At 42.8% G+C, this 12,532-nt stretch overlaps 1 protein-coding gene across 4 annotated transcripts in view; it reads right to left on the minus strand.

The window, feature by feature from the left end:
* DENND6A (DENN domain containing 6A) overlaps window positions 1-7,884 on the minus strand; it is a 54,777-nt gene extending 46,893 nt beyond the window's left edge. For 3 of the 4 annotated variants that reach the window (XM_014793168.2, XM_087431211.1, XM_004419850.3), the window contains exon 1: window positions 7,612-7,884. In XM_014793168.2, the coding sequence (XP_014648654.1) occupies window positions 7,612-7,848 (237 nt within the window). In that variant the 5' untranslated portion in view covers window positions 7,849-7,884. The remainder of the gene's footprint in view (window positions 1-7,611) is intronic. The other variant, XM_014793173.2, reaches the window with a different exon arrangement.
* Window positions 7,885-12,532: the final 4,648 nt, after the last annotated feature.

Consider the following 12,532-nt stretch of genomic DNA (forward strand, 5'->3'; position numbering starts at 1 on the left):
GCAAAGGATCTGATTAGACATTTCTCCAAAAAAGATATACAAATGGCCAATAAGTTCATGAAAAGATACTCACATCATCAGTCACTAGGGAAATGCAAATAAAATTACAGTAAGAGACCACCTCATACCCACTAGGATGGCTGTAAACAAAAGGACAGATGATAAAGGGCTGCCCCCGTGGCCTAGTGGTTAAGTTTGGTGCGCTCCGCTTCAGCAGCCCAGGTTTGGTTGCCGGGCACAAACCTACACCACTCGGCAGCGGCCATGTTGTGGCAGCGACCCACATACAAAATAGAGGAAGATTGGCCAGATGTTAGCTCAGGGCAAATATTCCTCACCAAAAAAGGGCAGACAGTAACAAGTGCTGACAAGGATGTGGAGAAATTAGAACCCTCATACATTACTGATGGAAATGTGAAAATGCAGCCGTACTGGAAAATGGTTTAGTAATTTCTCAAAAAATTAAACATAGAGTTACATATTACCCAGCAATTTCACTCCTAGGTATGTGTCCAAGAGAAGTGAAAACATACATTCACACAAAAACTTGTACATGAATACATAGCAGTATTATTCATAATAGCCAAAAAGCATAAACAATCTAAATTTCCATCAAATGATGAATAAACAAACTGTGATATACCCATATAATGATATAAATTCAGCCATAAAAAGGCACGAAGTACTGATATATCATCCATATTGCACAACACAGATGAACCTTGAAAGCATTATACTAAGTGAAAGAAGCCAGACACAAAAGGCCACATGTTATATGATTCCATTCATATGAAATGTACAGAATAGGAGACTCCACAGAGACAGAAAGTAGATTAGTGGTTTGCCAGGGGCTAGTGGGAAAGGGGAATGGGTCATGACTGAAAGAAGACATATGGGAAATTTCTGAGGCAGTGATAATATTGTTTCTTGATCTCTACTGTAGTGACATGGTATATTCACTTTATGAAAATTCACCAAACTATAGATTTAAGATTTGTGCACTTTTCTATATGTATGCTGTACCTCAATAAAAATATTTACTTATTTCAAAAAGTGGAACAAATGGCCTGACATCATGGTATCAGGATAGGATGCGCCTCAGACTAAGATTCCAGCTCACCCAAGATCTAAGCTAAATTATGCTACTAAAAAACTTGATCATTGTGAACATGGAATGGACAGTGAGGCATTTCTCTCAAAAAAAGAGTAAAGTTTAGATATAACTGCCCATGTTTTACATCACTCATCAGAGCAAATACAAAAACATAAAATACTTGTGAAAGGACTAACCAGACAAGAGAATGTCTCAGATTATCTCCAGATTGGAATTATATAATTTCATAATCGAATCAGAGATTAGTAACACCAAAGAAGCCTTTGTAAAATCTGGGAGCCTAATAAACTCAAGAGGTCACTAAGGTTTTAAATCTCAAATCATAGAACTACATCAAGCTACTATAAGTGCTACTAGTTCACAAGGAAATTTAAAAGGCCATTATTAGTACCTTGCAAATCCTCCTATCATACAGTCGTGTTTAATGGCCTACCTTCCCTGCTGATTTGTAAATTCAACGAAGAGAGGGATGATAAAGGCTTTATCTCCAGAACATACCAGTGTCTGGATATGGTAGTTGCCCAATAAATATCTGCTGAATAGGTGCCTCAATAAGACAGTATAGCAGCATACCATTACACATAACACCCATTTTGCTTAAAACAGTCAACTTGCTGAAGATCAAATACTGAGGCTCTGGATCACCCAGTTTAAGAGGGAAAGAAACAAAGGAAACAACTGCCTTTATCCTTCTCAGAAAAATAAACAGAAACTTTGCTAAGATAAAGAAAACTATGGTGACTACTCCAGCCTCCACCCTGCAGTGACTCAAAAAAGCAGAAGCGGGAAAGAAAGGAGAGTCAATTCTGCTAACTGCTCTTTAAAAAATGGCAGAAAAGTTTGCCTTCACTCCAGAGCAGAGGTTCATCTTCAATTTGTTAAAAGGGGGGGGCGAAGGGGGATCAGTAATCCAAATGAAATCTAAGACTCACACAATATATTAATGATAAATTGTCCTGCTTTTTATACATAATGTAACTGGCCTGAAATTCTTTTCAGTAAAAGGTGGAATACAAACTATATGCACATACAAATAGGCTATGTCATAGACTATTGGCAAAATGAAATCGAATAAACTTGATTCTCAGGAAGTACTTTATTTTTTTTTATTTATTTATTTTTTTGTGAGGAGATCAGCGCTGTGCTAACATCTGCCAATCCTCCTCTTTTTTTGCTGAGGAAGACTGGCCCTGGGCTAACATCCCTGCCCATCTTCCTCCACTTTATATGGGATGCCACCTCAGCATGGCTTTGCCAAGCAGTGTGTTGGTGCGTGCCCGGGATCCAAACCGGTGAAGCCCGGGCCACCGCAGCGGAGCACGCGCACTTAATCGCTTGCGCCACCAGGCTGGCCCCAGGAAGTACTTTAAATACTTGTGATTCACATCCAAAGCTGTATATGTATTTTTTTAATTAATTTAAGGCGAAATAGTAGGAGTGAGGGAATAGCTAAGAAGAGTCCCACACTGATTACTGAATGTACAAGTTCACTAACTATAAAAAGGGACTAATGTATTGGCCATACATTAAATGACAGGCATTAATTCTGACATGCATTATCTCACTTAGAACCTCCAACAACACTCTCAGGATATTATTTTCCCATTTTATAGTTGAGGAAAATGAGACTCAGAGAACAGAAGCAAGTAGCCCCGAATAAGACAATTAGCAGATGTTCAAAACCCCAAAGCTTGTGCTCTTTTCACAGACTGAAATTCTGCCCAAAAAGTTGATAGGTCACAGCCTTCAACAGGGGCAAAACCACCAATGATGCCTCAATTCTTATAAAACTGGGGACCACAGAGGTTCAGGAGGTTCATTTCAAATTATAGAAATGTCAACCTCCTATGATGTTCTATGAGTTCACATAATTTAAAGGCCCTCAAAAATGCAGAACATCTCTAAGACGTGTGTACAGGCATCAAATAACTCTCTACACCGGCAAGGGAAAAAAAAGGAAACTATTAAATATCCAAGTTAAGGAAAATGGTTAAATAAATTATGGTCAATAAAATTATGTTTTTCAAGTCTTTAATGGTCTGGCAAATTGTTTATGAGAATGTTTATCAATAAAAGCAGACTCTTACAGTAGACCTGTTTGGGGGACTGCTGCCCAGTCCGTGCTTTGCAAGTGTCCTCTCCTTTTTTTATAGGGGTGAGCCTAACAGCCACTACTGTTACTGAAACCCTGTCTCCTGACCACAGCTGAATGAACAAAAGGGAGTGCCTGACCCATGATGAGCCGATCAGATACTCCAGTATTTGAAATAAGCTTCAGCCAGCCTGGTTCCAGAATCTACACAAGTAGGGTTTGGCTAAAATCAGTACCATGGTAACCCAAAGTCAAGTGAAATGGGGAAGCAGAAACTGAGACTCATGCAGAGGAAACCAGCTCAGCATGGAGAATGGAACATACATGCAAAGAGAAGCAGAGACAAAAGACCAAACAGCTCCAGAGGGACAAAGGCAAAAGCCTTGGGCTTTCCAAATCCCATGAGGTTGATCCCTGCTTCCTGCAACAAGGTTCCAAGAGACCCCTTACAATCACTTTCTCTTTACTTAAATTTATTTGAGAGGGTTCCTGTGCCTAACAATTAAATTAATCCTTGACAGATACAAAATTATGTAAAGAAAAAAAGCATTAACAAAAATGCCAAATATTAATAGCAGTTGTCTCTGAGTATAACTATGAGCGATGTTTTCTAGTGTTTATAATTTTTTCTTGCCAAGTTTACAACAATGAGCATATTATTACTCAATCAGGAAAAAAAAATGAATAAATGAGGCAATTCAGGATTCAGATAATTAAGGCTTTACTATATAATCAGGTAATTTCAGAGCTAGAAGTGACAGAGAGTATATAAAATCCAGGGGATTTCAAACCTTGTTCCAGAGAATGCTTGGATTCTGTGGTGATGCTTCAGGGCCACCTCTCAGGGGAAAATGAAAAAGCTGAGCCCATCTCCCATGGTCAACACCTTTTGCAGTCTCTTCCCAGCTCAAAAGACCCCCTTCACTTAGGACACAGCCCCTGACATACATTTTATGCAACATGGACCACTCCCCCAAGCACCCAGGTCTTCAGCTAATTGTATGACTGAGAATCTGTCCCAAACCAGGCCTGAGTGTTTGGAATGAGAGTGAAATTCACTGTCAATTTTTCCACCATAAAGATCACAGAAGCAGACAAAGTCAGTTTGCAGGGAGCATGAAGCATGAACAAAATCCATAAAACAAGAGCATCAACAAGAGGCTTCCCCAGTTCTGGGCTCCAGCCATTTTCTGAAGCCCCACTAGGTTTGTACCTTGGATATCTTGAAACACCTCTGTGCCCTTAGAGCAAGTTCCCTTTTCTGCTTGAGCTCTAGCCTGGTTTCTGTTGTCTACAACCAAATATACAGCCACAGGCCCCAATTCAACCAGATTAGCCATTGAGGGACATTAGATTTTTATTTACACAGGGAAAAAAGTTCCCCTACTTAAAAACAAAGTAGATTCTAGCACCTCAACTTCATTTTCTAGTGAGAAAACTAAGATCCAAAGGCCTCACCTTCACAAAGCAAAAGTCAGAGGTTCTCGCCATGGAAAATAAAAGAGAGAATTTCAATGATTCCCAAATACACTTACATAGGTCTTACTATCCCAGGCACCGTTCCAAATGCTTCACCAATATTAACTTATCTAACCTCTCACAACAACGCCATGATATAGATACTGTTATCCTGTTACAGAGGAGGAGTGTGAGGCTCAGACAAGCTAAGTTACATGCCCAAAGTCATACAGATTCAAACCTAGGCAGTCCAGCTCTAGAGTCTGAGTTCTTGATCAATATTCTATACTGTCTCGATAATAGGGATTTAAGCTTAAATAAGTGGCACTGTTTATGCATTTGTTTAAAATCTGCAAATAGTACTTTCTGCCACGGCAGAATAGACTCTTAAGTCTCTCTCAAGTATAAGATTGCAATGACTGCCTTTTTGAAAACACAGGTGGATTCTAGGATATTACTGTCCAAACTTAGTTTTTACCTATTTTTTAATTAATTTCCCTTTTGAGTCCTCATGCTTGTACATTATAGGAAGTAGGGCTGGGGCTACTATATGTCGCTTCTCCAACACAATTCTACACTCACCTTCTTGTCCTATTAGTCACCCCTCCTGTCCATTTTTGGCCTGGATATGGCTGTAATACAGAAGTGAAATATATTTTTCAGATATTATGTTATATTAATTACTAATTTGTGTTCCTTTTTCTTCATTTTAAAAGTGGCAAGGTGTAATATTCTAAAGTTCCCAGGAAAACAAAACAAAATTAAGTTGTGTTGCATCTCACAATGTGTTTATCTTTCCTGGGATCCATTATTAGGGAATCTTCCCCATCCTTATCCTACACCTTCTAAAATCAGTGATTCTTAATCTGGGGACAAGCTCCATAGATGACCCCCAGAAGCATACACATAATTTTGTATTAACAAGCATTTTCCTAATGGAGAGAGTTCACAGAGTTCATCATATTTTTTAAAAGGTCCCGGATGCAACTGACCTGAAGAAAACTCCATACAGTAGCATGTACTATGAGAAATGAAATTCAAAATAAGTCCTTTAATGATTCACATTTTGTTGCACTTCAATTATGCTAAGCGGTTTTTATCTGGTAAGAAAAACACACTCATGTTATAAAGAATGCCCCACTGGCACAGTGGCATAGCAGTTAAAAGCACGCGCTCCACTGCTGCAGCCCAGGGTTCAGATCCACGGTGCGCACTGACCCACCACTTGTCAAGCTACAATGTGGTGGCGTCCTGTATAAAGTGGAGGAAGATGGGCACGGATGTTAGCCCAGGGCCAATATTCCTCAGCAAAAAGAGGAGGACTGGTGACAGATGTTAGCTCAGGGCTAATCTTCCTCACAAAAAAAAAAAAAAAAAGAATGCCCCAAATGATGACAGCCCAAAAGGATCTCCTTTTGCTATTTAAAAATGCAATCAGGGCCGGTCCCGGTGGCTTAGCGGTTACGTGCGCGCGCTCCGCTGCTGGCGGCCCAGGGTTCAGATCCCGGGCACGCACCCACGCACCGCTTCTCCAGCCATGCTGAGGCCACCGTCCCACATACAGCAACTAGAAGGATGTGCAGCTATGACATACAACTATCTACTGGGGCTTTGGGGGAAAAGTAAATAAATAAATAAAATTATTTAAAAAATAAATAAATAAAATAAAATAAAAATGCAATCAACTACAACAACCCAATCCTACGATTTCTGGTTAAATTGTATTTTGCTATACATATAACTTCAGGTTAACATGTCAATGTAAATGATAAATGTCTTATAAATCTCTTCTTCAAAGTCTTTGGGAACTGTTGTTTCTATCTCAGTCAGATAAAGAATTGTTCATGTTCACTCCTTCTATCAACAAGGATTTACTGAATACCACTTTGTGCCAGGCACTGCATTTGGCCCTATCTGATACCGTGATTAATTCTTGGTCCTCCTCTAAATTGTAATCTCAATCTATAAATATAGGTTAGAGCATATTGTTCATATTCGTATGCCCAGCAACCAGCATAATGCCTAGATCTTAGTGGAAACTTAATGTGTATCGAACCATGTAACGACAAAACACAGAAGACAGGTTGAATAGGAAAGCAGTTAACTTCGCATTAAGAAAAACCTCCCCCGCCAATTTTCGTAGGCAACTCATACCACTAAAGCCAGGAGATGGTTAATTAAAATATGTCATTGCCACCAAAACAAACAAAATCTTCTGAACATACTTCCTTCTGATAATGTTTTTCTTGGATACACAAAAGACACAGCAATCTTTTAATACAAAAGGGATCCTAAACAACGTCGAGACTAGCTAAGATTCGAAGGCCTTTCAATAAGGCCTCATAAAGATGGAAAACTTGACAGATTCACAAGTAAGCTATCTTGATATCAGCTTTCAGGCCAACTGTTTCAAAAGCAACATCAAGAAATAACAGAAATGAGGAACAAAAGGAGAAAATGCCTGCTGAGATACGCATTTCGGCTCAGGCGCAGTGGAACGCTCTAAGAGTTACTGCGAATAACCCAAACAATCTGAGTCTAAAAAGTTGGTTGCTTGAGTTTTGGCTGTTCGAGTTCACCGTATGTCAGAGGCATTGTTCGCTACTTGAAAAAGTCCCAAACATCCTGCCTCCATCCTTCTCCGGGTACCGCTATTTTTGTTATGCCTACGACACTAGGTTTAAAAAAAAAAGAACATCAACAAGTATTTAGGAGGGGCCTAGAGAGAACTTTTCACCCTCAGCCGCAGCCCACAGTCCTCCCACGGTAACTGCCAATGGACCGCAGCCCGGCCCTGCCCGGCGGAGGGGCGGCAGGCCACGCCCGGATGCGCAGCGGCCGGGTCCGGCCGGCCGGCCGACTGGCCCGCGGGCCACGCGCTCTGCTGGAGCCGCCGCGGCGCGGGGACTCGGACGGGGCGCGGGGGCAAGGTGCAGCCGGGCCTCACCTCCACGGCTTGGCCCAGCTCCAGGTCGAAGCCCACCACACACACGCAGTGCAGCCAGGCCGAGAAGCCGTCCCAGCGCAGCAGGCCCCGGCCGCGGCCCTCGTCCTCTTCATCGTCCTGCAGCACGACTCCCGCCGCCACCACGGCCGGCGCCTCATGCCCCTCGGCCCCCGCCTCCGCCTCATCCAACGGCCCGCGGGAGCTGAGTCCCGAGCCTGCCAGTCCCCGGAGAGCCATCAGCCGCCCCCTTGCCGTTCGCGCCACCTCCACTGCGAACCGCCCCGCAGAGCGCGCCTGGCTCCGCGCAGGCGCAGCCGCCGCTGCCGCAGCCGCGAGGGACGGGCTCGGCCTGGGCGGGGCCGTGGCCCACGTGACCCTGGGAGCGCGGCTCCTCGCGGGTCGTCCCGTGCCACCCCGCGGACGTGGGACCGTGCCGCTGGCGCTTCACCGGGATTGTGAAGCCGGCGCTGGCCTCTGTCTTAAAGCTCTTCAAGATGGAAACTGTGGTTTATGAATCCTGGGCACCCTCCTTCGCAGTCCAATGACCAGGAAATGAATTATTTTTGGAATGACACGGTTCATAATTATAAGGTAATATTAAAACATAGTGGTGGGCTGGCCCCGTGGCTGGCTTAGCAGTTAAGTGCGTGTGCTCTGATACTGGCGGCCCGGGTGGTGCGCCATGCTGAGGCCATGTCCCACATACAGCAACTAGAAGGATGTGCAGCTATGACATACAACTATCTACTGGGGCTTTGGGGGAAAAATAAATAAATAAAATTATTAAAAAAAAAAAACAGTGGTAATGGTGGCGACCATTTATTGAACACTTATTCTACACCAATTAACTTCCCAAGCAAGACTTTACAAATATTATCTCATTGAATCACATCATACTGGTAGGTGGACATCACTACTACTACTTTCTTTTTAGGGATAAGGAAACAGGTTCTGAGAGGTTACATGACTAGTCCGACAAGTATTACAACTCCAGTGCGGGCTTACAGTTTACTCACGCAGTGTACTCGTTGCGGATTCAGAGATCTGTGCCTTCACTCAGCCGGTTCCTCTCCACCAAGGCCCCTCCCACCTTTCTTGGCCCGGTTGCCTGTGGCTCACTCAACAGTCACACAACTCCAGACCTTCCTGGAACACCAGGTTGGCCTCCATAGCAATCTGTGGATCATTCTCTCTTAGCAAAGGCCTAGTCTCAGGCAGCTTTGTATTCTCGGAGATCTGCACTGAGCTGTGCGCTCGAGAGGCACTTGGTCTGTTGAATTGTTGCTGATTATTGGTCCAGCATAATACTACTGACTAGGATTTATTCAGCACCTAATATGCTGAATATAAACCGCATGGTGAAACTAAATAGGAAACACGATAATTACCCAAAATGGGTAAAAGACAATGGATAGTAACTCCCAATAAACGTATTTTTTAAAAACAGCACAGTGTTCATGCTTTTACACGCATTATCTTATCTAATCCTTCCAACAACCCAAAAAGGCAGGTCCTATTATTATTCCCATATTACAGATAAGGACCCTGAGTCTCCATGAGATGATGATGTCACAGCCAGTACCTGGCAGAACAAAGATTTAAACCCAGATCTCTCTGACTCAGCCTGAGCTCTTAAGCATTTTGCAGGACTGCCGGGTCAAATCTACCCCATTTGACAAACATTGTCCTGTCCACATCCTTAGGATTTTTATTTGGAGCAAGTGTTAGCATCCCTATTTTCAAGGAAAGGATCAAGTATCGGTAGTGATGTTTGCTAGAGACTTTCTTTAGGACATAAGATGAACTAGGGACAGCATTAAAGTTAAAGGCCAAATCTTTGGCCAAAGCAAATCTGCCCACCTACTCCAGGGAACCACTGTAGTTGAGAGAGAAAAACTATGTTTTGCATTTAAATAAGTCTCTAAACCTATTAGCAAAGAACAGTAGCTTTTAGTATTAAAAACAGTATTTGAACACTGGGCTAGGAGTCAGAGGGTTCGGATTCTAGGCAAGCTGCTCTAAGACTCAGTTTCTGCATTGGTAAAATAGTAATGATCATTCCCAGGCTGCTTACCTCAAAGACTGTTGGAAAGAGCCAAGCTATCCCAATGCACACATTTTACTGGATGCTACCTCATTATTAATAATCAATGAACTTTATTTATTTTTTGTTGTGAGGAAGATTAGCCCTGAGCTAACATCTGATGCCAGTTCTCTTTTTTTTTCTTTTGCTGAGGAAGATTGGCCCTGGGCTAACATCTGTGCTCATGTTCCTCTACTTTATATAGGACACGGCCACAGCATGGCTTGACAAGCAGTGCGTAGGTGGGATCTGGGCCTGCGAACCCCGGGCGCTGAAGCGGAGTGCGTGCACTTAACTGCTACGCCACTGGTGGGCCCCTCAATGAACTTTAAAAACCCGTTATTCCACAGGGCTGCTTCTTTGACATGTGGACACAGACTGCCATTCCCTGAAATGCTGCTTTATAATTTTGGATTAAGAGTAATCCTGTCAAAATGTAGTATCCTGAAAACAACATAAGAGGACCATAAGTTTGATGAGAAAGAAAGCACACCAGGGCTCTAAAGAATCTTAGAAGTGAAAAAGAGGGGCCAGCCCAGTGGCATAGCAGTAATTTGCGCACTCCACTTTGGCAGGGTGGAGTTCGCGGGTTCAGATTCCAGGTGCAGCCCGATGCATAGCTTATCAAGCCATGCTGTGTTGTTGTCCCATATAATGGAGAGGGAGACGGGCACAGATTTTAGCCCAGGGCTGGTCTTTCTCTGCAAAAAGAGGAGGATTGGCAACAGATGTAAGCTCAGGGCTAATCTTCCTCACACACACAAAAAAAGTGAAAATGAAAAATCCAGTCTGCTTTGGAAAAACCTAACGAACAGTACTACTCGAACCTTTATACACAAAATCCACAACCACCAGGGAAAACAGAAAGTTCCTGTGGCTTTTTTTCCTTCCACCCTCATAACTTTGATATTTGGCCTTAGCATCAATTTTAGCATAGTTTCTGTGGTTAATACTTGTATGGAATCGGAGAGGAAAAGTACTAATGCTAACTTCCTTCTCAAGGTTCTGTCATTTATTACCTTTGAATCTGAAAAGATCTTGGATCAGGTTGTCTCTCCAAACCTCTCATCTTATTCATGAATCTTCTTTTTTTTCTTTTTTTTTTTTTTTGTGAGGAAGATCAGCCCTGAGCTAACATCCATGCCAATCCTCCTCTTTTTGCTGAGGGGGACCGGCCCTGAGCTAACATCCGTTGCCAATCCTCCTCCTTTTTTTTTTTTCCATTTTTCTCCCGAAAGCCCCAGTAGATAGTTGTATGTCATAGCTGCACATCCTTCTTAGTTGCTGTAGGTGGGAGCCGCCTCAGCACGGCCGGACAAGCGGCGCGTCGATGCGCGCCTGGAATCCGAACCTGGGCTGCCAGTAGGGGAGCGCGTGCACTTAACCACTAAGCCACGGGGCCGGCCCCTCATGAGTCTTCTGATGTTTGGTCAGCCAGCCTCCATTCTAACACCCCTTATTAAGGTAAAGTCACTACCTTACAAAGCTGCTATTTTCTGGATGTTCATAAGGACTAGAAAATTATTCCTTTTATGGAGACAAGATCAGCCACTTTGTAATGTACACCTATTGGTCTAAGTTTTGCTTGCTGAGGTTACACAGAGGAGTCCAACTCTTCTACACGATAGCCCTGCGAATATTTGAAAATAGTTATCCTACATCCTCATGCCTTCTAGTTTCCAGGGTAAACTACCCCAGTTCCTCCAACTGTTCCTCAAAGGATGTAGTTTCCAGGCCATTCATCATCCTGTTGCCCAACTTGGGCATACTCCAACTTGTCAACATCACTCTTAAAACATGGTGCCCAGGAGGAAACACCATCCTCCAGGTGTGATCTGACCACTGCAGAGTGTACTCTGGGACTATTACCTTACTTGTCCCAGCCACTAGCCTTCTATTAATGCTGGTTCAGATCACATTTGCTTGTTTTGGCAGCCAGGTCACATCACTAGCTCAGGTTGCATTTACTGTCAACTAAAGCCCTGGGTCTCTTTTCATGTGAAGAATGCTTAAGTCAGAGTAGGATGCTTTAGCCAAGAGTATGACTGGATTCATGGCTCTGCTGCTCTTCTAATATTACCAACAACACTGAGCACAGGATTAAAAACATTCCAAACTTCCCTATTCACTCCTAACCAAACTCCTGGCATTTCAGCAATTTTCATAGTTAGAAAAATAAAAAGAAGAAAGAAAGAAAGAAAAAAGGAAAGGGTGAGCTTTAGATAATGGTGTGGATTGTATTGCCAGGTCTCTGGACTTAATTTTACCAAAAGGACCTGAAGGGAGTCCAAATGCCCTGGATAGCCACCTACTTGGGCAGCCAGAGGACTTGCCTCTTGCTCTTGAACTAAATGCTGCCACAGCTGCTGGGACGTAACTACACTTGTGGTGGCAAGAAAATACACAGAGGAATACTCAGAGGCTCGAGTGCCAGTGTGATATCAATAGAGAGCTGAGTTTACTGCCACACTTCTCTGAGAGGCAAAATACTCAAATGCAAATTTTGAAGGGAGGATCCAGGCAAAGAGGACAATAAAATACACTGTCAGGTGCTTCTTAAATAGTGCTTGTGAAAGCTTAAAAAAAAGAGGATGAAGAGCTTTGGTTTTTCATCTTTATATTTCTAATACCTATACGGTGCCTGGCACGTGACAGGCACTCAGTAAATATTTACTGAGTGAAGGGATACACTAAAAAAAATCTCTAATTGCTGTTCTCCTATTTTACAGAATTTTCCTTTCATAATTAGTTGTATAAACACATGAAAAGTTAATATAAAAATGTTCCTTAAACGTAGTTCACTCTTGGCTTAAGAAAAGTAAAGATAGTAACACCTCA

This window comes from Ceratotherium simum, chromosome 5 (assembly GCF_057802395.1).
Source record: "Ceratotherium simum simum isolate JZ-2026a chromosome 5, ASM5780239v1, whole genome shotgun sequence".
NCBI classification, from domain to species: Eukaryota; Metazoa; Chordata; class Mammalia; order Perissodactyla; family Rhinocerotidae; genus Ceratotherium; species Ceratotherium simum.